This window comes from Lissotriton helveticus, chromosome 12, assembly GCF_964261635.1.
Source record: "Lissotriton helveticus chromosome 12, aLisHel1.1, whole genome shotgun sequence".
Lineage (NCBI taxonomy): Eukaryota > Metazoa > Chordata > Amphibia > Caudata > Salamandridae > Lissotriton > Lissotriton helveticus.
Genome location: NC_136073.1, coordinates 361,529,524 through 361,556,210, shown reverse-complemented (window position 1 = coordinate 361,556,210; position 26,687 = coordinate 361,529,524). Strand labels below are relative to the sequence as shown.

Genomic DNA, 26,687 nt, shown 5'->3' with positions numbered 1-26,687 from the left:
AATGAAGCAATAAAGGCTGTTTATGGTTATCCGAGGTTTGTTAAATGTCTAGGTGAGAAATTGTTTGCTTTGAATAATGTGACTATAAATTGAGCTTGGTCCATATTCGATTGTTTTGTTTTATGTGTATTCATGAGTATGACAAAGAGCTTTGCTGTTTTTCATTTTTTTATTTATTTGAAAAGTCTTATATAGTGCTCGCTAGACCCGGAGGTATCGGAGCGCTTTACATGAGGAAGAACATTGTTTCAGAACATAGGTACACCGTTATATCAGTTACTGGAGCAATATTTATGAGTTACAAAAGGATAGCATAGGCATAAGGATAAACAAAGCAGGCAGGGGGAGAGAAATTCAGGGGAGAGAGGAAAGGAATAGGGGAGGTAAACAAAGAACGAAGGAGGGAAGAGGTGGGAGAGGGAGGTAGGAGACACTGTGTGGATACTAGGAAGTAACCCTGTCTGATGTCCGGCTGGGTAGGTGAAGGCTCCCAGTGGTAAAGGGATCAATTCCAGTCCTCCGTTATGTGTGATTCCCTTGTAGCGGTGGACTCTCTCAGCGGGGTCTTCGAGACTCCAGGACATAAAGGCTGGTTCCCTACCAAACAAGAGTAGAGGAGTGCTTTGTCCACGGGCGCACACTGAAGGATGAAGAGGAGGGGGTAGGAAACCCAGCGGAAATACAGTGTCCAACGTCCGCTGGGTAGGTGATGGCTCCCAGTGGTAAGGGGATCTTTCCCAGTCCTCCGCAATGTGCGACTCCCTTGTCGCTGTGGACTCTCGAGACTCCAGGGCATAAATGCGGGATCCATCCCCAACAAGGGGAATAGGAGAGCTTTGGACAAGGGCACACTTATGGAGGCCGTTTTAGGGACAGTCAGTTGCCCAATGCCTTCCCTATGCAGATTTAAAAAATTTTCTTTTATTTCCGGACTGCATCTAGGTAATGTTTAAGCTACACTTATATGCTTCTACACTGAATGCTATTGTGGTTTGTGGGAAATGTACTTGACTTTGATGCCACATCCACAGCTTTGGTGTCACATGGTGAGCATTAACATGTCAAGGAGTCTTCATTGTGCACTGCTGGAGAAAACTGAGTTATAAGTGTATTTAGAAGGTGCCCTTCTGGGGTGAGTTTAGTTGAGGTGGAAGGCTCAGTTAAGGATCAAGCCTTAGGGGATTATGGCATTTTTAAGTGTTTAGGGTGCTTCTGCTGACGTCTGTCTTTTGTAAACTGGTGGTTCTTTGCTGAGTTTTGGGGGTTGAATTGCAAACTACAATTCCAACTGTTAATCAGCGAGGTAGCTAAGTTTTCACACATACCTTCAAATAGGAGTGGAGAGAGGCCCTGCAGGGACCTGTAGGAAAGGCATTTTCAATGGAAAATCACATAGTTTTGTCCTGGATACATGAAGGTCTGCTTTGAGACCACATGAATTCCTCAAACTCTTTAAATGCTGCGGTAATACCTACTTTTCCACTTTGTGAAGATGAACTGGACGCCCTGCAACATCCTCTCCAGATAGGGAGTGCATGGAGACTGGTAATCAACCAGCTTAAGATAAAGTCCCACCTCGTATTCAAACAAAGCTGTTTTCAGGTTTGTTTTTGACAGTGCGTTTGTCTGTGTTACCATTTTCTCTGCCCAGAGAAAGTATTCTTCTCCTATGTCATATTATTGACTGCTTGGTTTATCATTCCACCTTCTAGGAAGTGCTTATAAAGGAATGTGTGAAGGACGATATCTATCTATCTATCTATCTATCATAAATGCATCTGAAAAGTAAATTCGATCATTGCAGTCTCATTCAGGTCGTTACCACCTATGTGCAGTAGGCAAGCATGCAGTTAATTTGGATTTAATATGCTCAGCAGCTTTTGAGAATGTCTGAATTAACATCAGTTGCCACATTAAATCCAGTCCTGCAGGGGTGTAGCTTCAGAGGGTGTGTTTGGGGTGTTGCACACCCCTAATAAATGTATTTTCTGTTAAATAGTAGGGCACAGATGCTTTCAGTCGGGTATGGTGAGGTGCCTGTTGGATTTCACAAGGAAATTTCACATTTACACAGGGAAAAAAGCACATGTAGACTGTCCCTCTCTGCTTTGACATTTTTGGTTATTTAAAAAAAATGCATTTTCTCACCTAGTAACCCCACCAATCCATATTTTCCTCACATTCCACTTCCCCAGTATCCCCTCTCATGCTCCCTGCTTGTCTATAAAGTATATTAAAAATCTATCCAGAGTGATTGTTGGAAAATCTAAAGCTCACCTCCCACTATTGGTGACCAAGCTACTCCCCAGCAGACCTGTAAGCTTTGCTGATGCTTGTTTAAACCCAACCAGGAGTCCCTCCTGGAGAAAGATCAGATCACCATGACTGATAATTGCGGGATAAACTGTGTTTAAAGAATTAAGGAGCATACGGTGATCTTGGTACAATTGCAAAGGTGGGCATAGCAGACCTCTCCCACTCCTATCCTAGAAGAGAGAACCACCGTATAATTTCTTGAGCCGTGGAACATATGATGCTATCAACACTTTTGGGTGCAGCATCTGTATCTTAAATGAAGGTTTTAAGTATGCATTGCTCCAGCACCGGTGAACAGTTTAGAAGATAACAAAATCGATGCAGTGCTTTACTGAGCATCGAGGTGGAGCTTCCAATAGATATTGGGAAATATGTACATTGGTTTGCTCACCTGTCTAGGTACATGGGATGTGGGACACCCTCGGATTTGGGGGACGGGTGTCCCACCTTGTATTGTGCCACTAACGTTGTTGGGTGCTCCATAGAGTTTGATGGTGATCAGTGTTGCCAGTTGCCTTTCACTGTGTAGGTCTCCCTTAGCCGCTCCTCTCATTCCACCCTGCCCACAAAATGCTAATCACGGAGGTTTTTTTCAGTGTCCACTGCAACAGTGCACATGCTCTCCCCTGTAAGAGATATTGTGTTCTACAAGGGGCTCGAAGCCTGCTCACTGCTTACCATTCCTTAGCTTCATTTTCACTCTTACTTTCTGCCTCGCATTAACATCACATGCTGGTTTACTTTCCTTTTCTTTCATGTTGAGCATAGACCAAGTACTGATTGCTTCATCTTCATTAGGTTCCTTAAACTGCTGCGTTTGAGATACTGTTTTTTTTCACCTTAAGAGTTATTTCTTCTCTCTTCCCCCTCCGCCCCACATTCTTGTTGTTTTGTTTAGTTTCTTTCCTCCCGCAGTCTGTATTTTTTCTTCCCAAACCACCCCCCACTCTCCATTTATCAGTGTTTCTTATTCCTTTCCACTCCCACCTATTATCGGTGTGTCCCATTCCTTCCACTCTCCTGTTGTCCGTGTTGCCAACCCCCATCAACTCTAAAAAGAGGGAGAAGCACTGTGACGCGGGGAGCGCAGGCTTTATCGTACCACATATCTATATATATATATATATCCTTTCAGGCATAGAGTGACAAATAAATTATGCAAAAAAGAAGCAGAGAACTCTGGGTAGTTCTCAAGTTTAGGTGGAAAGCAGCTCCTGTATAGAGCACTCTCAACACCAGCGTCACTCTAGATCTGTTCACCTCAAATGTCTAGTTTTCTATCAAAGTCTTTAAGCATAGGATTAGCACAGTGCCATCCATGCCGAGATAGAAAGGGACATCTTTTGCCATTTCTACAGCAAACCGGACCTTGGAGAAAGCTACAATGAGCCATCTCCCCCATGAAGTCACAGTCTACCTGCTGGCAGCAGCCTCTGGTGTGGCCCGTTCTTGTGGCGACCCCGGGATAATCAATCCCTTGATTACTGTGAAATTCGGTGCCAGGAAACTCCCAGGACTGGTCATTGTAGCGCGCCTCTGGCAGGCGCGAAAACATGACGAAAAAGACCACTCTGTAGAAATCAGTCCAAGGACCCAAGGGGATTTCAAGTGGGAACCCTTTATCCATAATGCATTTCGGCTGCTCCTGCCTTCCTCAGACGCCATGCACCACTAGTCTGCATCTTCTCCCTCCTGTGCTCTTTATACGGCACTCCCAGTAGGAGGTCAGCTGATCCTGCTTAAAACCGGGCAGCTGTGGTCAAATGTCAGACTACAGCCCCTAGCATGCGATGTGTTGGTGAATCCGTAAGCAGGAATAATAGACCCTTAGTGAGTGCCGACAATGCCTATTACAGGAAGGGCCATGTAGTGGCAGGTGCAGTCCATTATTAACCGTGTTCAGCATTCTCTCGAGTCCCCAACATCCAAAGCCACAACTGCAAAACAAACCGGGCCGTGGAGAAAGCTACAATGAGCTATCTCCCCCGTGAAGTCCGTCTACCTGCTGGATGGATATATATATATATATATATATATATATATATATATATATATATATATATATATATATATATATATATATATATATATATATATATATATATATATATATATATATATATATCTCTCAAAACAAAACCCTTTCAGGCATAGAGTGACGCATAAATTACGCAAAAAAAAAGTAGAGAACTCTGGGTAGTTCTCCAGTTTAGGTGGAAAGCAGCTCCTGTTAGAGCACTCTCAACACCAGCGACACTCTAGATCTGATCACCTTAAATGTCTTTTTCTATCAGTTTTTATGCATAGGATTAGCACAGTGCCATCCACGCCGAGATAGAAAAGGACAGTCTTTTGCCATTTCTACAGCAAAGTCTTTAAGCATAGGACTAGCACAGTGCTGTCCTTGCCGAGCTGTAAAATGACAAAAGCCATTTATCACTCCAGGCACAGTATTACAGCTTTATATTGGTAAAATACCAACTCAAGCCTACCTAAAATGAGTAAAAGCAACCCCTGACAGTGTTTCGCTCTAATTAGAGCTCTTCAGAGAGGTTCAGCATTCTCTTGAGTCCCCAACGTCCAAAGCCACAACTGCAAAACAAACTGGGCCGTGGAGAAAGCTACAATGAGCCATCTAGGTCTCACTTAACCTTGTAATTACTTCATCCACCAAAAGAATCACCGCACTCCTTAAGTCTCCATTCTTAATTTTAGTTATTTAATCAGCACATTAACAACCATCACCAACGTTTCGACCAAGAAATGGTCTTGTTCACGGTTGCGTGAGTCCATCCTTTATTTCCATTTGATAGTCTTTCCATCTTAGCCCATTATGAGTCCCATGATGCTTCATGGTGATGGTGGTTAATGTGCTGATTAAATAACTAAAATTAAGAATGGAGACTTAAGGAGTGATATATCTGAAGAAGAAATGTTGAAACGCGTCAGGCACTTGGCAGGTGCTAATAGTTGCAGGCATGCGCAGCTGACCATACCAATAAAGGCTGTGGGGAAAGCATGCTTGTGTGCGAGTGCGGCTCAATTGATGGACCAAACCCCAACGAGCTGATATATATACAATTTATTAACCTTTAACCACGCTGCACAGCTGCCTCACTGCTGTACAACATGACTAAGACATTGGCAAACCAGTCACTTGCACTTAGGCATGCCAATGCTTGTTTGGACACCTTTGAAATCTCACTGTGTGAATGAGAGCATGCATCACCTTTTTGTGTTTTCTAGGTTTGGGTCAAGCCTGTTCCAGCATGTTACCCCTTGGCCTGACGACCAACCATCTTCAGTGAGATTTCCTAAATAAAAGCTTCGGGCAACATATTCTACAGAGAAATGAGCAACCTACCCATTCCCCTCGTCCTGTTTTCTGCTAGAGAATTGGAGACAGCAGACCCTAGCAATAGCACCTGATTGGCTAGAGGACGTCTCGATTGTAGTTCACATATGAAATTTACAGCATTTTCCTGGCTAGTTGCCATGGACCTATGGCATGCCTTAAAATGTAATGTCTTTATTGATTCAATCTGAAGGTTTGGGGTTAGCGATGAATATGGGCAGTTAATTGATTGGAGGGCAATGGCTACTCATCTGCATATAAGCTGCCTGTTTCAAGGTTCACCTTTAACTTCCAGAATTCCTGTGCAGTTGTTCAGAGGAAAGAGATGTTGTCTTGACAGCCTCCCTTTGAGCGGTAAGGACTAGATTCTTATGACCAAGGAAAAGACTTGACTCAGTAGCCTCTGAAGGAGACAAGTAGGTAGACTGACTTTGTATAGAGGACCAGCCTTGGTAAGCCCAGATCCCAAATCCAGTAATTCACAGCATTGCAGTGAGGCGGATGGAAGGACTCAATCTGCCCAGACTGGAAGCCCGTCTTCTGCTGCCCAGACACATTGGTGATTTCCCTTGTGAATTTTGCCTTGCGTCTTCTGAAAGCCTGGGAGCTTCAGCTTCTGTCTGATGACTGACTGCGTATGATGTGTGTGTGTGTGTGGCCCAAATGTCTGCAGTTGCACCACCACTGTACCCTTCTTTCGTCAGTAGTGCCAAGGTCCATAAGAGGCCCAAGTGTCACAGATAAGTATTTGCTGCTGCACTGTCCTTTGTCTAGGGTCTTCTTGTGTGCCAGGGCCCATGTACCTCCCCCACACCTACTCACCTCCCATCTTTCCCCGTCTGAGACTGCTGCTACTCCCAACAGCTAACTAATGGTGCAAGTGCTGCCCAACATTCCCTGTGCGGAGCAGCACGCCTCCTCTTGTGGCATAAGAGAAGCCTAGGATCTGCCACAGAAAACCGATTAAGGTAGGGGATGTGCTTGAGAGAATACCCAAAGCAAGATGCTCCATTAGGCTGCAGTCTAAGAATAATAACCTTTGCAACTGTATCCCTGATGGAGCATGAGCATCCCTATGGGATTGTAGAACAGTTACTGAGTAACTAGATACACGTTGAGAGTCCTGGCCATGGCATAAAGCTTATTTAAGTTACAAGTCCTATTGAATGAAGTGTTATATTGTTCTTAGGAACAATAGCACTACTTGGAGGTTTTCTACCCCACACCTCCCTTTAAGGGTTAGCTGTGACTACTGAACTTTGGTACCCCCTGAAAATGAAAGCCTAAAGAAGAAGTTAAGTGACCTTGCAGTACTATTGTGTTCCTTTGTGCCCAAGGATGTTTGCAGTAATTGTTACAAGGTTTAGCGGAGTGCTTTGAGTCACAAACGTACACAGAATTGGGCGGACAAGCTATAGAAAGGACAATGAGGATTGTAGTGTATCACAAAGCGCTGTGTATGAATTGGTTGGTTAGGGGGTGAATTTTTGCCTCCCTTCACTGCATTAGAATAGTCAGTCATTCTTTGTCCGGTAATAATTACCTTGTCCAGCTTCAGCTTGTGACTGTAGCAGTGATTGTAGCACTTACAATTTTATGACACTTTTGTGTGACACTCCGTAAACTCGATACATACAACTATAAATTTCCAAGATTAATAGACGCTGGGCGGTCACTTGTTTCTTGTGTTTTTTGTGTGTGTGTGTGCGTGCTTTGAGTCTTTTCCAGACGGCCTTCTGCTGCATGTCCGTCAGTGAGGAAAGAGTTTTTAGAAATCAGGGCTTTGGTTGGCTCCATTCAACTGAAGCTTTTCTCCTACAAAGAGCTCTGTGTGAAGGGAAGAGCGGCCCATACAGTACGAACTGTGTGACAAACCTCCCAGCATCCCTTGCTGCAGCCGTTTGTGAGCCACAGCTGCAGCCAGTTTAAGGCATGGGTTGGTAGATTCTCAGTAAAATGCAGTTCATGGCAACAAGGCCTCAGGCGTGAATTTGAAGCTCGCCCAAAGGATTTGCCACGCACATAAACTTTCAGCTCACCTGGGAGGCGAAATAGCATTTTTCATTTCTGGAAGCTTTGTTCGACCCCTTCCAGTGCCAACGACTTTGATATTAACGGCGCTGCAGGGCTATTTTCTGTGAAAACGCGCCTTTGTCAGCCTGAATAAACCAATGTGAGGGCACTCACTAAAAACACTTGGACGCCATCCAGGGAAATGATTCCTTTGAACTCTGCGCTGTACAGTGCACGCCCTTCAGTGAAGGAAAGAATGTGATCGTAGGAAGTGCAAATAGGTAAATGCAAAGGGGAGCTACGCAGGGCTTCAAGAGGGTTGAGACAACTGGAGGGGGCCTCAAAGGGGCGTGCCCAATGTAATAAAGGGTGTGGCTTGAACACATACGCTAAAAATCTGTGCTTGGCATATTGTGCCATGAACTGCTATTTTGCTGCTTCTGTCATTGCATCCAGATATATAATGCGACAAGGAACATACCTACAACAAGCCAGGGCTATTGGCTTTGTCAATGGTTGTTTGGGGCCATTTGATAAATAAGCATCAACTATAGCTTCGTTGTATACAATATTAAAAATGCTTCAATTCTAACACGATGAGACTTTGAAAGAACTATAACGAGTCCCTTTGAAGTTACATCCAAGGTGGTGAAGGGTGGAATTTCTGCAAAGTTAAGATTTATATTTTTTTCACCCTGAGGGTGAAGGCAAATATGGAGAGCCAGATTGGACACCGCCACAGCACCTGCTTTTTAGAACTGCCGGGCTCAGCACTGGCAGAACGCAGCTCACTTAAAGTCCTGTAACTACACTAATCTGTGATCTTGGCGCAAATGCTGAAACCTGCTCAGCTTCTTTCATCTCCTGCAATCTATTTCCACAGCCACTCTCAACTCCTTCTCTCTTCGCTTTCTCTCTGTTCCTCACACCCACCCTATCTATTTTGAAGCCTCTCACAAAATCAGCCTCCAAGGGTGCCAGCCCACCAGGTAAATGACCAGTGGAATCAAAGGCCTGTCCGGCTTGGAGTGCACCTGGCCTAAAATGTCTTGAGATTCTGTCGGGGAACTGGTTCGTGCACAGGATGTCTCAAGGTGAGAAAATGTCTTTGCAAACCAGTCTCCCACCGGCATTTTGTGAGCAAGTATTTATTTACTGTAAGCATAGTGCTTTTAAAAGAAAGTACAAAAGCTTGCGAAAGTTTGCTGGTGGTAATTTTGCCTAGCCCTACTCTAAACTGTCCTTTACATGAATTGTGACTAACCTATGGGGAAGGTCTACTCTAAACCCCCCCTCCCCCCCCCCATGTTCCATCTGTTTAAAAGAGGTTGCCAAAATTTCACTATATCAAAGCAGTAACCTTTTTTTATTTTTTGTGCACGGCTTGCGCAATTTTTTTCCACTACCTTTTAACAACTGCTTAATTCTCAATCGAGTTTTTTTGTGATCTAAATCATCAGACCAAACCCATTTTACCGTGTTTTCGTCTATTGGTAGATCGGGCTTCACTTGATGCGATTGGTGATAAGGATTTTTAACAGCAATCAAAAGGTTCGATCATTGTTTTTCCACCCTACAGCCGATTTACCAGTTGAGAAGCTAGTACACTTTGATCAAAACTACTATTTTCTTGTTGATGCCTGTAGAGATGGAGCACCCTGATCTCGACTTATGCGATCAGTGTTGGGTGTTGCTCTCCTTCTGAGCATTGTCAACTAAATTTTGCACATCTTAATTTCTGTTTCTTCCTGTGTCTGGTTGATCACTTGAGGATTGTGATCTGAAAATATAACAAGCATTTACAATGCAACGGTTTCGCCTTTGGAGAAGTTAGAGCTATTGGCATTGTAAATGACAAAATTTGTATTTATGGGTTGGTTTTGAAAACAGATAAATAAATGGCATTGTCATTTACATTGCCAATAGCTTAATCTCTCGCAAATGTGAGAACTATTGTACTATGTGAGAACTATTGTACCCTACGGACGAGCTCAGCAGACAGCAATTACTACCACACACACACACACACACCCAGAGCCAGCCCCACACACCCAGAGCCAGCCACACACACCCAGTGCCAGGCACACCCAGAGCCACACACACACACACACAACCAGAGCAGTCACATACATACACACACACACACACACTGGAGCAGTCACACACACACACACACACACACTGGAGCAGTCACACACATACACACACACACACACACTGGAGCAGTCACATACACACACACACACACACACACACACATACACACACACTCTGGAGCAGTCACATACACACACACACTCTGGAGCAGTCACATACACACACACACACACTCTGGAGCAGTCACATACACACACACACCCTGGAATAGTCACACACACACACACACACTCTAGAGCAGTCACACACACACACACACACACTCTGGAGCAGTCACATGCACGCACACACTGGAGCAGTCAGACACGCACACACTCTGGAGCAGTGCGCACATGCACGGCTCTTAACCATATGTCAGACAGCAGGCGGCAGCTTGTCATGCACCCCCCCTACCCCTCACAGCGCGCCCCTCTAGTAACCCACCGAGCTAATGAAGGTCAGTGGAGTGACGCTGACCGCCCCTCGTTACCACATTGTTTGCCCATTACTTGTACAGAGTCTAGTGAGCTGTGGAACAATATTGATAGCAATTTAGCTCCCAGTAAAATAACGATTTCAGACACAATATTCAGGAAATTGTTACATCCACAATCCATCCCACATCTGTACCAGAAAGTTTAGTGAATTATAATAATACTAGTGAACATGTTCAACCAAGAAGTCTGAGACACTCTGAAGGTTCTATATCTAGTGATGAACCAGATACCAATTCCTTCATTGAAGATGTTTTAACTAGTACTTCTCATTGTGACCTTAATTCACTTCATAGAAGAATAGTCAAACAACCCAAACACTTCAACGAGTTTGTGTTGTATTAAATTTAGTGTTTTCCCTTTGTGATTGGGGAGGTGTTGTGCGAGAAATCACCACCTACCTTTCTCACTCTATCCCTATTGCTTATCTCACTCTCCTTCACCCTATCACTATCCTTCTCTTCTATAACATATCCTCCCTTTCATTCCACTATAAATGTGATGTAATGGAATGTTCGTGCATTCCAACCTTTGAGACGCTTCTTGCCAGTGTTGGGTTTCCCACCTGCGTGTGGGCCTTAGTGCTGTCACCATTAAATAAACCTTATTTTCATATATACTCGGACTCCGCGTCTCAACATAGTGGCACCCATGCAATGACCGCTATGTCTTAGCTAAGGAATATATATATATATATATATATATAACCCATGGAGGCCAGATAAAGTACATGATAATTTGGGGTATAGGGGTTAGAATATTTTCAAGACTATCACTCACTATGTGATTAATGTTCGCAGAGTTATGGACAGCATATACATGTTGTTGACTCTTTTATTCAAGCTGTATAGTGAGTCGTTAATATGGAATCAAGGCTATTTGTACTATTGTTGTGCGCCGCCTATTGCTCCTTCAAAAAAATAAAACAAATAAAAACGGGAGAGGACAGGACAGCTGATAGACCAGGCTTTCTAAGTGTCAGAGTACCTGATGTTATGAAAACATGATGGCACACCTAGGAGGAGGGTAAACAGGCACCATGTCCGCACGTAGGACACCTAGGCTGTCTATTGCAGAAGACCAATTGCCGCAGTAGTCTCTTAAGATGTAGCATGCAGGTGTGAGCGAAAGCCAATGCCATGACAGGAGGTGCTAATACTTTCAACTGGGTTGGAGATGAGCGACGAACAGGCAGGAAATAGGTTGCTCGCACTAGAACTTTTCAACCAAGACGTAAGCAACAACCCAAAAGCAGTGTGTTAAGTATTAATGAAACAAGTAGATTTATATAAAAAGAAGATGTATTCCAAAATGAAGAAGCACCTCCGGTTACATGTCTGAAAGCCAAGAGAAACTCCAGGCAACTGTCACCTTGCCTGCTCTCACTCAACGGGCCCGATTCAGTGTTGGAGTGTGGAACACAAGGATTGTGCCATGAATCAGAGTATTCAAAAGACAACACATACAACTTAAGAATGCAAAGAACAAACACGTGCATGCAACCACGTGAAAGAAACATTGAACACAAAAGAAAACAGCGCGTGTACACAGACACGCGCAAAGCATGTAAAAGAGATCAACAAAGTGTTCTAAAATGGAAATACAGAAACACTGGTATTCTGAATCCAGAGTACCTGTTTGCTCCTGAAAAGAGCCGGTACTCTCCTAATAATTGTATTGCAGCAGAGAACAGCAATTCTAACATCTGAGTAGTAACCCCGTTTACAGAAGCCGACTTCACTGTGCCGCCTCTAGCGAGAGCCACTACACAAGATACTGTAAAGGTATCTTTCGCCTAGCATAACCTCCCCGACTGCTGCCGCTTCCCATATAAGCACTCGACTTAACTCCTTTCAGCGACAGGGTTGGATCATTCTCCCATCAATCTCCCTTCTCCAGCACCACCGGAACACCGCTCTTTGGTAGTCACCTTACAGGATCTATTTTTAGTGACTTTTAGGGGACAATGAGATCATTCATTTATTAGACACCTATAAATCAACGTAACTATACACGATAAAGATGCAACGAATATTCGGAGGACATGTTCTAGAAACAATACCTCTACCAAAATATACAGCTCTAGCCATAGAAAAATCTAGACATGTGGCAGCTACTTACCAGTGCCAGTTGGTAACATTGGTGGCATCTGCTCTCTGCTCCACGATCCAGCGAGGATCTCCCTGGCCCCACTTGGCCATGGCGATTCCTTATCTTCGTTTCTGAACAGAACCTCTTTCTGCGGCTCAACACCGCTCTTCACTAGTGCAGTGCCTGACCGCCGGCCCCCAGGTTCGAAGTGCCTTCCCTCCTCCCCGAATATCATAAACAACCTAGAGATAAACAGTGCAGGCTCTGCAGAAACACAATTTACCCTTACCAGCTGGACATCTCGTGATGTCTTATAAACAGTCCAAGCGAAGTCCAAGTTGTAGGCAAATACGTCTTTGCCAGATATGAAGCTTCACCTCTATATGTACAAAGTATTCGAGGTGTCTTTATGTGAGGAAAGAATTGATTGGCCAGTAAACTTCAGGAACACAAATGCGGTTCTAGGACTGGTTCTCACAAACAAATAAAAGAGTAATAAACCAAGCGTAGCTTCTGCTGGGTATTACCGTAATCGGTTAAGTAAAGAATGCCCTGTGAATTTGGACACTATTAAAGAATAGTGGGACATACAGCGAGGACGTACTAAATGTTGTATCCCAAGAATCAGGAATCAGGTTCAGGTTCACGTTACAAGGAGGGGGAAATGTGCCACAGAAAAGAAGAGGTGCAAGAGGGGCGGAACTCCTCACCTGGGGCAACTGAATGGTTCACAAAGACACAAATGCAAAATTCCACGGCCGCCTCCGCGGGAGCAATGAGAGCTGAAGGAAACACCGGCAGGAATTACCGCTATTGATTGAAGCAGTAATTCCTCTCCGAAGACGAGGCAGCTGCGGCAGGAATGAAGGAGCAGCCGGCGGCGTCTAACAGCGAATGATCACAAAAACGCAGTTTACGACGTGAAGCAGATAAAGGAGGTGGGACAGGAGGAATGGACACGGTACGGGGAAGAGGGAAGGGAAACGAGGCAGGAACCGGGAGCGGGGTAATCGGGCAGAACAGGAACAGAGTTTGAGCTGGAACAGGCTAAGGGATAAGCTGGCAGACAATGCTGAGCAGACGCTTAGGCTCGAACCCATTTCTCCAGATCCAAATGTCGGTGACTCTGGTTGTTACACTATAGCTTTAGTTGGAATAGCGCCCTCCCACACAGCATTCAAAATGAAACAAGCACTCACCTGGGGAACAACGGAGGCCCAGCACGGAGCGGGCATTCCGGCAACCCCGCCCACGGCCGCGGTAATGTGCGCTCGAAAAAAATGAAGCAAAGGGGGGGGGGCGGGAACGGACAGCGGGAGGGGGGTCGGGAAGGCTTTCTCCGTTGGCGGTCGGCCGCGGAATGGCCCAAAAAACCTGGTCAACAAAAAAAAAATAAACCTCGCCCACGGCCGCATGACTACACAGAGGGCACGCCCAGGGAAAAAATCTCGGGAACGCCCCCGAATCTGGTCCGTGAATGACAGACAGATCTCTGTTCCAATGGCTAGCCTCCATTTATGGAGCTAGCCAATGGAACAGAGGGCGTATTCAAGTGTCCCTTACTGAAGACTACAGATTTCTCTGGAGGCGGAGCTAAAGCTCCGTGCTCCAGTCGAAACCTAAAAATGGTGCGATCAACTAGATTTTTCTATCTTCTGCGCCATGTAAATCTATTATCAGAAATAAACCTGTGCAAGAAAGGTGACCACTATCTCGTATATCGTGTTGACCGTTTTAACCCTCTGATACGTTGTGTGTGTGTGTGTGTGTGTGTGTGTGTGTGTATATATATATATATATATATATATATATATATATATATATATATATATCATTCAGAGTCCTTCCTCACAGAAAGAAGTTGAGGCGCACTCACAGGTCAGGAAACATCCTTTATTTCACCAATTTAGCCACTCCAAGGTTTTAGTCCTGATGCATTTCGGCCGCATCGGCCTTCTTCGGAGGGAGGAGGGAGGGCGGGCTTCTGACATCTATTGGCCTTCCGAGCGCACGAGGGCTCCGCTGATGCTCACTTAATTAATTACCCTCCGGTGGGTGCCCAGTGCGGGCTAACATGAAGAGCATGCTGGTCCTTGTAGTGCGATCCTTGGCCTTTTAATTTTTTCTCTTCAGTGAGTGATGTCGTATTTGTGCTTATTTGATTACGGTGTTGCCTGTGTCCCCTGGAATTCTATTTTCGAGTCTTCTGGGGCCCAATCCAAGGTCCGGTCCCTGGTGGCTACCGCTGCTCACTGGCTTTCACCGTCAGCAACTTGGTCCCGTTTCGAGCAGAATCCGGCGCGCTTTGCTGGGGGTGCGCTCCTCTCGGCCAGGACCCAGGCCGTGTTTGTATCATTCAGAGTCCTTCCTCACGGAAAGAAGTTGAGGCGCACTCACAGGTCAGGAAACATCCTTTATTTCGCCAATTTAGCCACTCCAAGGTTATATATATATATATATATATATATATATATATATATATATATATATATATATATTTTTTTTTTTTTTTTTTTTTTTTTTTTTTTTTACATTTCCCTTTGGTACTTGAGGTGTAGATTCCATATTACTTATTTTCTGATATAGATAAAAAGACCTTTTCTTTTTGGAAAGACTGTCTCAGCACAAATGACAGTTTTTTGAGTGCATGTCTACCAAACATCTTGGCCAAACACTGTGTCCTAAGCTCGCCCAGGATCGCTATGCGAGTCTAGTCTTTCTTTTGGCATCAGTGTACTGCCCAAAATTATTCTTTTTCTGTAGGAGATTCTCCTGTTTGTGAGAGACTTGATCATTTTCTGGGTCACTCGGTCTTAACCTGCAGCTTGTATACCAATAATTGAGTTCCTTGGCTTTAGCCAAACCCATTCTAAAGAGTGGTTTTGTATATTTTAGTGCCAGTTTCCCAATAGGCCAAGAACGTGGTCCAAAACCTCCTCCTTGTTTTATGGATTGTTCTGGTCATTGTAAATAGTCGAAGAGTCCGAGCTTCATTATGTACAGATTTACCTGTATCATACACAGTACTGAAGTTGAGTTTTTGATATGAGACGGGGCCCACTGGCACTTATTTGTTGTCGGCAAACTTTGTCCCTGAGCAAGAGCGAAAAACATACAGAGGGAAGAAGGGAATGATGGAGAAAAACGTGACAAAGAGTAAGCCCACACCTGCAAGAGTGGTATAAAAAGGAACCTGCTGTGTCTGTGGTTGGATTATAGAGGCATGAGGAATCAAGACTATGCAACCTTGGTACTCCGCACACCTAGTATCAGTAGTGGCACTTGTGGGCTTCCAGGGGACTATCCCAGCAGAAAAAAAGAGGTCACAGTCTCTATAGGAAACAAGCATTGGCAAAGCCAATAGGTTTCGCAAATGCAAGAGCTATTGGCTGTGCAAATGTGTTTTAGCCATAACGGGTACATGGCTGCAAGTTAGTGGCGTGGTGTGGCGAAGAGAAGTACATTTGTGGGTGTAAGTACCTAAAGCGTTAATAGAGACGGCAGATAGGATGAAAGCAACCTAAATAAGAAGCTGTATGCCTATGGTCAAAGTAGGGAAGCACATTGCATGTCCAGGAATATTGCAGAAACGCTTTAATAAAAAAATAAAAAAAAGTGTTTTGCAAAAAGACTAGGAAGAATACATATACTTGGTTCATGCTTCGGGGAGGAGCAAACCCAGGAAAGGAAACCTACGGAAGCAATCGTCAGTTATTTGCAAACTTACAACGAAAACAACTAATGGTATGAGGTGGGTGGGTTGTAAGCCCACTGAACAGTAAATAATACGTCTCGTAGCACAGTTCTTGCACTGTGTAGGCAAGATCTTAAATTTTGTTTCACTATTTTTATCCTTTAACACTTTACTGGGGATAGTACCCTTGATCATATATACGAAAGCATGAGAGCTCACCACTTTAATTCACTTTCTTGTCCTCTGGCACATCTTGAGATTAGCTGATTTTATACAAAACAGTCAAGGAAATGTAACCCTATTCAAATAGTCTATTGCAGTATGATCATGTCTGATTGTGTCAGAGAACAGCATCTTCTATCACTGCTGGCTACTGTAGTTCAAGCATTGGAAAATGTAACTACATTTTTTCCCCCTTTGTGTCTTTTAGATTTGTTGATCAGGGGTCATTTAATGTTTTCTCCAGCGAGAGATAAGTTACTCTTCGCTCTGATCACCTTACAACCAGTCTGCGACTAGTTCATGAACCAAATATGTACATTCACTTCTGATCATCAAGCGATTGCGTAAGGAGATCTTCCTACCATTGCTAGAAGGTTTGAACTGTTTCTACAGGTTGACTGTGTATAGCTCTGTTGACTGACGGAGCGCACACCTACATATCACCACTCGGTACACTAGCATGCAACAGTCCAGCAGCAGTGTTTTGAAGAGCAGGAAGGGACAGGGTGGCAGATCGTCAGAAAAAACAAGTGAAGAGCAAATTAATCATCATGCAAAGACCGACATTCAGGACTGTCCCTAAACCCAGGTTTTCCTGTTTTGAGAACAGTGAAATGCTGACATTTCTTCAGAGTGATAATCTATCGTCTTATTTCAATATAATTGGCATGTTATATTTATAGAGGAGTATGAGTGAAGTTTAGTGTTTGCATTCATGTTGGGGTATACATTTGCGTTCAAAATTGCAGTTAGTTTTAGGGTTGGCGTGACCTCTGTGCTAGGAAAGCTATGTTAGATGAATCTATAGGTAATTGTAATTACAGGGTAGTCTGTAATTTTCTTGATGTCCCAATTGAGTTAAGTGTTCTGTTGTAAAATGTAATTTCTATTTATTGAGAGTTCAATAAGGGGCTTTTCACAATTCACTATGCTGTCTACGTCTGGACTTTATTGGGCCCTATTTTGTGACCTTTCTGACCAACAAATCACTGAGTTTGGTACTCTAAAGCACACTGAAACTGGGTCCCACATGCACCACAAATGGACGTCTAACAGAGTGTAAACACAAAGGTTTTTTTTAATGGGGCCTCTCTTGGAGGCCCAACATTCTTCACAGGAGCAAGCCAGCCCTCTTCAAAAGTGACATTTTAGAAATCAAAGCCGCTCAATTCCGTATTCTTCTCAGTCCTCCATCACAGAAGTGGAAAGGCTGCCCACTGGTATAATCCGCTGTACCGCATTCCTGCAGATGGTAACATTAATGTTGTTGATAAAGGCATTAGCCCCATTGGGTGCAAAAAATAATGACAAATGCACCACAAAAATGATGGGAATTGGCTTAACAGTGGCGACTGTTGACTCTGTACTACTAGGAACCTTAACTTCGAAACCAAGAATCCCAAATCTGAAGTAAAGGAATGACTGACTTTGTGCCCCCTCCGATTTCAAACTTGACAACTATCTTCTGAAGGAAGATACCCCACTTTTCCCTCCAGGAGAAAGGGTGTGATCACAGTCCCCTCCATCCTCGCACACCCCCTCACCCGACCCCCTTTTCCTCATAAGTTAGTTCACCAAGTAGCCGGAGTCCGAAATAGTTCTCTATCACAGCCGCGAGGAGTACCGGCAAAGTACCAAGACTGGCTTAGGAGTATTTCAATCCGCAAGCAGCAATACAAAACAGCACCGTGTAATGCGATCAAAGGCTGCGTTCTTAGTAGCTAAGCAATGTGTACCTCTTGTAAGAGTACACCTAATGCAACACCAATTGACTGAGAGAAATGCATAAATACATGGCATATGGACATCTTTCATTAATATCTAGAAACTTGTATCTCTACTGCTTAAATGTGCGTTTCAGTGAAAGTGTGTTGAGCCTTTGCTAGTCTGTGCCTAGACCCAAAGTTCTTTATGGCACTGTACTCTCCTTCAGCATACGTACATCCTACCAGATGGGGTTGGAGAGATGGGATGCGGTATATACACAGGCCGCCAGCTCTTACTGTATCTAGGTAAAGATCCCACTTGGCGCTCCCGCTGTCTGACATTTATTGGACAGTGAGCAGTAAGTTAAAGCTTAACGCAGACTAGACTGAGAACCTGGTTGTTAATGGGCATAGGGGCATTTGACTTAATAACTCCTATTGACTGTTGACACGGTTTTCATCCACCTCCAGTTAAAGCTATAAAACTGGAGGTGGCCTCCTGTTTCTGAAGCTCACTTCCCATAGCGCATGTAGTCCTTTGGTAATTGTGTGTTTTATAGATTTTGTTAATATAACATTACATAACAAGCAGTCCATCGTTTGCTGCCCCCATCCAAGGGTCTTAAGATGTTCTTCACAAGTGATGGAAGGAGAAAGGTGCGAGTTGAACACCTTTTAAGAATTTAGCATGGGCAGTGAAGTCACAAACACACATAGATGAAAATTAAGTTGGAGACCATTTCAGTTCAGGCATGCATTTTTTAAAATCTAAATCATAGCCTACGATTATACAGTGATAATGATAAAATGTTATTCACAGTGTATATTAGGCCATATAAACCTTTGCGAATCCAAGAGAATCACTACAAAATGTAAGATCAAATGTATATTGAATTTAATTTTTTTTAATTTTTTTTACACCTTATTCAACTGCTAATGTTTGGAAATTGGGTGTTATCAACAAACACTGAAATATTTAAAGAGGACCTGCTTGTGCTGCAGATTGTTTCTGTTTTCTGATAATTTCAGCCAGGAATTATTTTTCTACAAGAAGAACTTTTGATCTATCTATGTGGTATTTTATAAGATGCTGCAGTTGCCGTGTGTAGCAATTGATGTGTTCAACCAGCTGTAGTCTAAACACTCCTGCAGTAACGCATGCCAGTAGCAGGAATTGGTAATTGTGACACAGCTGAGATTGCTGCCAGATGCAGTGATATTCTCGGTGGGGCGGTTATAGCCGTATGGTACAGGCGAAGTAGAGTAAGGGAGGGTACGTGGTCTCAGCAGCCTGCCGAGAAAGATGGCCATTATGCCTGATCTACATTTAATAATAAAGCTATTTTTTCGTAAAAACTGGAGAGAAAAAAATGTTGGGATGATGCTTTTAATTGAAGCTGGTCAGATGAGGACCAAACGTATGCCTAGGCACACCGCAAAAAAGTAGCCCAAATTAGTTGCTCACCACCTTTCGCAAATCATTGCTTGGTTAGTATTGTGGGCAAATTTTGTCTTTAACTGTGTGGCAAATTAATAGTTCTTTCTTCAGCCCTTCTTCCACCTTCTCTTTAGTCCTTCTCACCATGTCGCCTTGTGTATCCCTCCCCCCCATTATTCTTGTCCTTTCCTTCCCTTCTATTCTTCATACTTCTCTTCTCATCCCTTCTGTTTTCTCTACTCGCCTTGTCTTTCTTACCTCCGGTTCCTCCTATTCAGCCTACTTTACTCTTTCCTCCTCTGCCTTTTTCCTCCTCTTACCTCATGCCTTTTCCTACACATGTCCTACACTTTCTTTTTTTTCCTCCAATGTTTTTCGTATATTCTTTGCTGTGTTAAGTCGTCTTTTACCTCCACTCTTGCCTTCACCTTTTATTTCTTACTCCCAGCTCTTCTCCTCGATGTTCTCCTTGTCCTCTGTTTTTTATTTTACTCCCTTTGATCTTATACCTCCTTTCCCCCTTTATTCTGGTCCTCTTGTTTTTCTTTACTTGCTTCTTTGCTCCTTCCCTCCCCGTCCTGTTTTCCGTTCAGCCTTTCATTTTCCTCATTTCAGTTCCTACAACGGTTTTCTTGACCGACCTTCACTGTCCATGTTGTCCTCTCAGTCCTTCGCTTGGTTTTCCTTAATTAGCAGTTCTTTGACCCTTCTGCTTTTCAGAGGCAAAGCTGTATGTCTTCTGTTGTCCTCAAACGCAAGTTGTGTATTCTTGCTTTCCTCAGCCCTCCTAGCCTGTTCCCAGTGACCTCCAGTCCCTCCCACTGGGCTGTAAAGCCAGGACTGAGACGACTAACCAGAACCAGTTAATCCTCCAGCACCTCGCGCCCGGGCTATTTGCACCACCAGAACAATCTGAAACAAAAACAAATAGTTATTTTCACGTTTATTATATTTAGCTTTTTTGTGTTTTTATTGGTTTGTTTCACTGAAGGACAGTTTTCAATATCCAAGTATTATGTAGAAAACCAACTTCTAATCAGACATGCTTTTAAAAAGGCCTATCCACGTATCGCAAATTTGTTCCTATGTACCCCAAATCTCCTCTTTGAAGACATTTACGTCAGTACGGTGGCGTTTGTTGGCCCTGGGTCATACATATTGCACACATATCAAAGAGGCTCAACAGGCGTGCTCTAGAAACCTGTTACTACAGCATGGCCTCTTTAGACTTGGACCAGCAACTCCACCCCACCCACCCCACGATTGGTGTGCATTTCTTAGTTCTTGAAATGATCTTGTTGAGTATCCTATATCTATGATTCGACCGCTCTGCCAGACTGATCTGAAACCAGAACTCTCTGCATGGGTAATACGTTTTAATACTGTTGCATGAAATGCACGAGTTACAGTAATTGACAAATACAATCGTAAAAGGCGCTATTAAGGTCTCCAGTAGAATGGGGTTTGAAGACTTGAAAGGTTGAATGAGAAATTGGAAGAAGAAAAAAATCAAGTGATCAATTAAGTTGTCTTTACTTGAATATAACATTTTGCCTATGCACACACTCTACTGCCCGGTAATGATCTCTGGCTCGTTACTGTGTGAAGGCAGCCGTGCTTAATGTACAAAAGGGAAGACCTGTCTGAAAGCACTGACCACTTCCATAAATCTATTTTTCTAAACAGAGCACAAATCCGATGTAAGGAGACGCAGAGAGAGAGGAAGGCGAGAGAGAATCAGTTACACGGTGAATAAAGATTTAGAGAACCGGAAAAGGTTGCGTTCCAGTAGCCAGTCGGACCACATCCGTCGGGGGCGAGGGCGACCCAAGAATATGACACTCAAAAAGCACGAAGATGATAGAGGTATGCACCCTAGACTACAATGGATGGACTGTGCAAATGCAGAGCAACAAGACACTCTTAATCAGTACTAAGCCACCTACATCACAGCTGCACAGATGATGTTGAAAAACTTGTTCGGGTGGTGTTCCTGAAGTCATTAACCCTTCATGTTTTAGGACTATTCTATATGGTAGAATTGTTTATCAAGTGAAATACTTACATCTGTTTCTGTGATACATTTTTCTGCTTGGAGCATCTCCTTGGCTTTCGGCTGCTTCTCCCTTCATTTTTAGGTCCAGCCTCGTAGAAAGCAACTGTGCTGTCTGTTGCTAGACGTTTTATTACTTTACGATGGGCTTAGAGCCCGCCCATTGCTTACCATTGGTTGGATTCATTGTCCCTCACATTTGCGAACTTCTTATTCGTTAATGTGAGTGGACTTTCCTGCCTCTTTTGTTTGTCTCTTTTTTGGACCACAGGCGCATTACTGTGTCCTTACACTGCTTGCTTTTTCATGAGCTACTTTTTTCTTTAAGCCCTCCACAAAAGTGCATGTGTTTTCCAGCTGTCACCCTAGTGTACTTCTCTCCTCCCCCGCCCCCCCTATCTACCATGCTGCTCTCCCCCATACCCCTTCCCCTTTGCAATTTTCTCACCCTCATGTACTCCTCCTGCCAGCATGGTTTTCTCACGGTATACAACGTTTACAACGCAACTTTTACAACGCACTACCATTACAACGAAACTTTTACAACGCAAAAACTATTACAAGGCATACATTTACAACTCATGTTTTTACAACGCAGATACTTTTACAACGCATACCATTACAACGTAAGTATTGGTAAGTATATAATTATATTTAAAATGTTATGTTTGGGTTTTTGGGTAAAGGGGTATTTTTAGGGTTCAGGGTCAGTTTTGGGTTTTTGGGTAAAGGGGTATTTTTAGGGTTCAGGGTCAGTTTTGGGTTTTTGGATAAAGGGGTATTTTTAGGGTTCAGGGTCAGTTTTGGGTTTTTGGGTAAAGGGGTATTTTTAGGGTTCAGGGTCAGTTTTGGGTTTATGGGTAAAGGGGTATTTTTAGGGTTCAGGGTCAGTTTTGGGTTTTTGGGTAAAAGGGTATTTTTAGGGTTCAGGGTCAGTTTTGGGTTTTTGGGTAAAGGGGTATTTTTAGGGTTCAGGGTCAGTTTTGGGTTTTTGGGTAAAAGGGTATTTTTAGGGTTCAGGGTCAGTTTTGGGTTTTTGGGTAAAGGGGTATTTTTAGGGTTCAGGGTCAGTTTTGGGTTTTTGGGTAAAGGGGTATTTTTAGGGTTCAGGGTCAGTTTTGGGTTTATGGGTAAAGGGGTATTTTTAGGGTTCAGGGTCAGTTTTGGGTTTTTGGGTAAAAGGGTATTTTTAGGGTTCAGGGTCAGTTTTGGGTTTTTGGGGTACAGGGTAAAAAAAAAAATTAAAATAAATTAATTGAATTAAATTATATTAATTTTACTTATATTACATTAAAAAAAATATTATATACTTACCAATACTTACGTTGTAATGGTATGCGTTGTAAAGGTATATGCGTTGTAAAAACTTGCGTTGTATATGTATGCGTTGTAATAGATTTTGCGTTGTAAAAGTATGCGTTATAACGTCATACATCCCTTTCTCACCTGTGTGCTTCTCCCCCTCCCAGGTGCATGTTGCTCTCATGCTCACTTGCTTTTCTCCTTCGCCCTCCGTGCTTTCCCCCTGTGTTGCTGCCCTCTACCTGCTTTCCAAAAAGTTTGTTTACATTTTTTAGTTACAGATCCGAGTTGGGTCGGCAGATAAAAAGGAAAAGTGGCCATTTTACTATGTAGGCTTGTGCACTCGTGGTCTCCGCACCTACAACATTACACAATAGGCTTTTATCCTATTTAGTCAATGTTACAGAGCATTGGGGATGCTTTACAACATGGCTTAAAGTGATTGGAAATCAAATAGATTATGTAGGCGATATCTATTGACTTAGCCAATTCTTGTATTTTGCTGTTATCCAGGTTTTTAGAGAATTAGTGGTAATGGCCCTCCAGTAACTGTACTAAGGGCAGTGGCCACAGGATTTAACTGTTTTCACTGCATTATCAATACAGTAAGGACTCTTCGTGTGAGGGCATTGCAATAAGAGCAGTTTTCTGCATCATGTAATTACAGTAAACGTTACTCTAGTTGTGACCTCACAGTAGAAGGTACAGTGTGTAAGCTCTTGTCATGTGATTCTCACGTGGGTTTTATAACTGACTGTCTACCTTAATACTATGTCTTATCTTCCCCTCTACTCAGGTTAGTTTACAATTGAACTTCCTTGTACCTTCAAAAAATACAATAACATGGGGATCCTTAAAAAAGCCCTGATGAATGCCTGAGATCTTTTTTATTCTAAACTGTGGGCAGAAACATGCCAACACCACAGAGGTATGTAAGGGCCATGGTACCCAATAAAGTCCTCTGAACAAACTCCTTTATTTTTACTCGTACCGAGGGTACAACCTAATAAAGTAATTTTTGTGGGTTATCCCATGGTATTTTATTTAGGAAAACGGGGTCTCAGATAAATGTTCAGTTACAGAATTTCTAAGAACTCCCTCAAGACAGTCCCCCCAGGTAATATCATTTTACCAGTGTGGGATGAGGGAGCCTATAATGAAGCAGGACACATTGTGTGAGTGAGCCCACCTCATCCAATTCTTGGAATTGCCCAGATTTCGAGTAGGTAGGTAGCATAGGTAGACTTGTGATCTAGACATGTGATCTCACTTCAGTAAAAGCAGCTTTGTGACATGGCTGTGGAAATACGAGTCTCTCTGTGCAGTCATTGCAGAACAACCTATTTCTTGGAGGTGCCAGTAAAGTAATGGTAGCCTCTGGTTTGAGTTTTCTGCAGGAAGGGCACCTTTCAGGATGAGGTCACTGGAATGAGTGCAGCTCATAGCGTGAGGACACTGATGGGGGGTAGCTGTTGGTGTAATGTCACGGAAGTAAGTGCCGCTTGCAGTGCAAGGGCACTACCGTATTGGCCCCACCCAGTGCAAAGGCACTGTAGTAAGGACAACTCCCTGTGCCAGGTCACTCAGTATGGGTAGATCCAGGGCGCTGTCACTGCAGCGAGGGCAGCTGTCCGTGTGAGATCACTGCAGTTCTACACTCTCACTTGTCCAAGCTTGATTGGGCTGCTGCAGTCAGGCCGTGCCTGAATCATCTTGACGGATGTACAACATGAACAGCTGACATCCCCCTTGGGAACAGTTGGTAGTACACTCTGGAAATTAATTTGTGTGCAGTTTTCTATGGCGTGATCATCTTACAAGAGTGCTGAACAGCTTTACAATTGAAACAAATGTTACATATGTGCAACAAAATGTCAAATATACATTTGTGTGTTTTTTACAGAATTTTTAATTACAACTAATCCGGGAACATGAAATAAAAAGAGAACTCGAATGATAAACAGCCTGAAACCATGGCAAATCAAGTGTCGAACGAAAGTATAAGTGAAAGACGTAGTGATGTGAGAATAAGGATGGGAAGTGAGCGAGAAGGCAGGAGAAGCATCATGGAGGAGAATAACCCAACACAAAGAGTGAAAATAAAATGGAGTATGGGGTGGTGAAACAATGTAGCTGTAATTGCTGGAAGGGGGAGAAAGCAGAGGCAGCGGATGGGAAAGAGGTGGAAGATGCTGGAATCAAGTCATGCAATAAAGGAGTATCAGGAGTTGGTCTTGATATAAAGGACCGATGGAGAATAGCAAAGGCAGCAGGCAGTAATCAGAAGGCAATTGGAGAGGTAAAATGTGGATGTGTCCTACACAGACATGCAGTTTAAGATCTCTATGAATGGCATGTGAGAGTTAGTAGGGCGGAGAGCTGGTGGAACAGACCTGTGTTGCTAACTCCACCTGCTTTTTGGTGAAAATAACACGTTTGCGCGCTCCTTTTTGTTTTTTTTTCTTTCCGTCTATGGCGGCTCAACTCCCACGTAATTTTATAGGCACACTCATACGTGGCGATGCAGCTTTTGTCTACAAACTGACGTGGCTGTGTCATAGTATCTTTTTTTTTTTCTTCTTTTCTTTCTTTAGTCATGCGGTACAGCATCACTAAAAACCATTGACAAAGCCAATAGGTCCTAAAGGTAAGACATGTTGGCTTTGCCCATGCTTGCTATTTACAAGTGTCAATTAGTGAAGTGTGAAAGAAACCAATTAAGGACTATGCAATCAATATCCACATGTGTTTTGCAAGTACTGTTAAGAGTAGAGTTTGTGACTGTATTAAGTGTTAAAAAATCGACTCCCACTATGCCTTCCCTCCTTCTAATTATTTAGATTACCACATAATACTACTACCTCATTCCTCCCCTTTTTAGGTCTCCCCTAGGCAGCGCTTGCGCTGTCTCTTCGAGACCTGTTGTATTCTGAATATGGACTTTAAGCTCTGCCCATTTTCCACCCTTGTATTTTATTGGCTGCTTTGACTGTCTTTTGGCAATGGTTTTGTTTCATTGGGTAATTTGTTTCGTAGTCCCACTTTAGTACCTCCTTTTCTCTTGTAGTAACCTCCCATGAGCACTGTCCCGGTTACATGTGTCGTTACTCCGTATGTTTAATTTACAGTTTGTGCATATTATTCTCTTAATGACTTTCTCCTAACTACTGTGGTAGGCACGACACTCTCTCCCGCAAACTAAAGTCCATGTGTTTTCCTGGCTCAGAGCCACGCCTGATCATGGACGCCTCGCTTAATCTTTTAAAGACTCTCCCTCCCCTCCCTTCTCCAGGGCCGTCCACCACACTTCATGCTATGTCGGACTCGTTTTTATTATAATTAGTTGCTTTCGCTTTGTGTGCTGGCCTCCTACCACAACACTGCTTGCCTACCCTCACCAACCTACAGAGATCGCTGCTTTAAAAAAATGTAATTAAAATGAACGCTTCAGATACGCTTCGTCACGTAAACAAGCCAAATCGTGTTTTCCTGGGTTATCGCGGTGCCCGATCATGCACGCCCCGATTTATCTTTTAAAGATGCCCCCTCCCTGCTCCACGGCTGGCTGGCTCGCTTCATGCTTAGTCAGGTTGTTTTTAAATTATTATTAGTTGTTTTCACTTGTGTGCCGACACATCACCCCTACGGGATCATGGCTTTAAAAACAAATTTAATTTAAATTAACACTTCTCAGTCGTTCCCAATGTGTGCGTCATGGCACTCCGGTGCGCCATGAAAAGTAGCCAGGGGTGCCAAGCACTCAGTTTGGGACCCAACACATATGCTTCGTCACATAAACAAGCGAAATATGCTGTACGGGACCAATATTTACTGTCTTGTGAAAACCACCCGCTGCTGGTAGCCCTG

At 43.4% G+C, this 26,687-nt stretch overlaps 1 protein-coding gene across 1 annotated transcript in view; it reads left to right on the top strand.

Moving 5' to 3' along the window:
• Positions 1-26,687, top strand: part of C12H16orf87 (chromosome 12 C16orf87 homolog) — a 75,981-nt gene that overhangs the window by 32,118 nt on the left and 17,176 nt on the right. Inside the window, exon 3 of the mRNA XM_078670926.1 lies at positions 21,152-21,331. Within this exon, the coding sequence (XP_078527052.1) occupies positions 21,152-21,331 (180 nt within the window). The remainder of the gene's footprint in view (positions 1-21,151; positions 21,332-26,687) is intronic.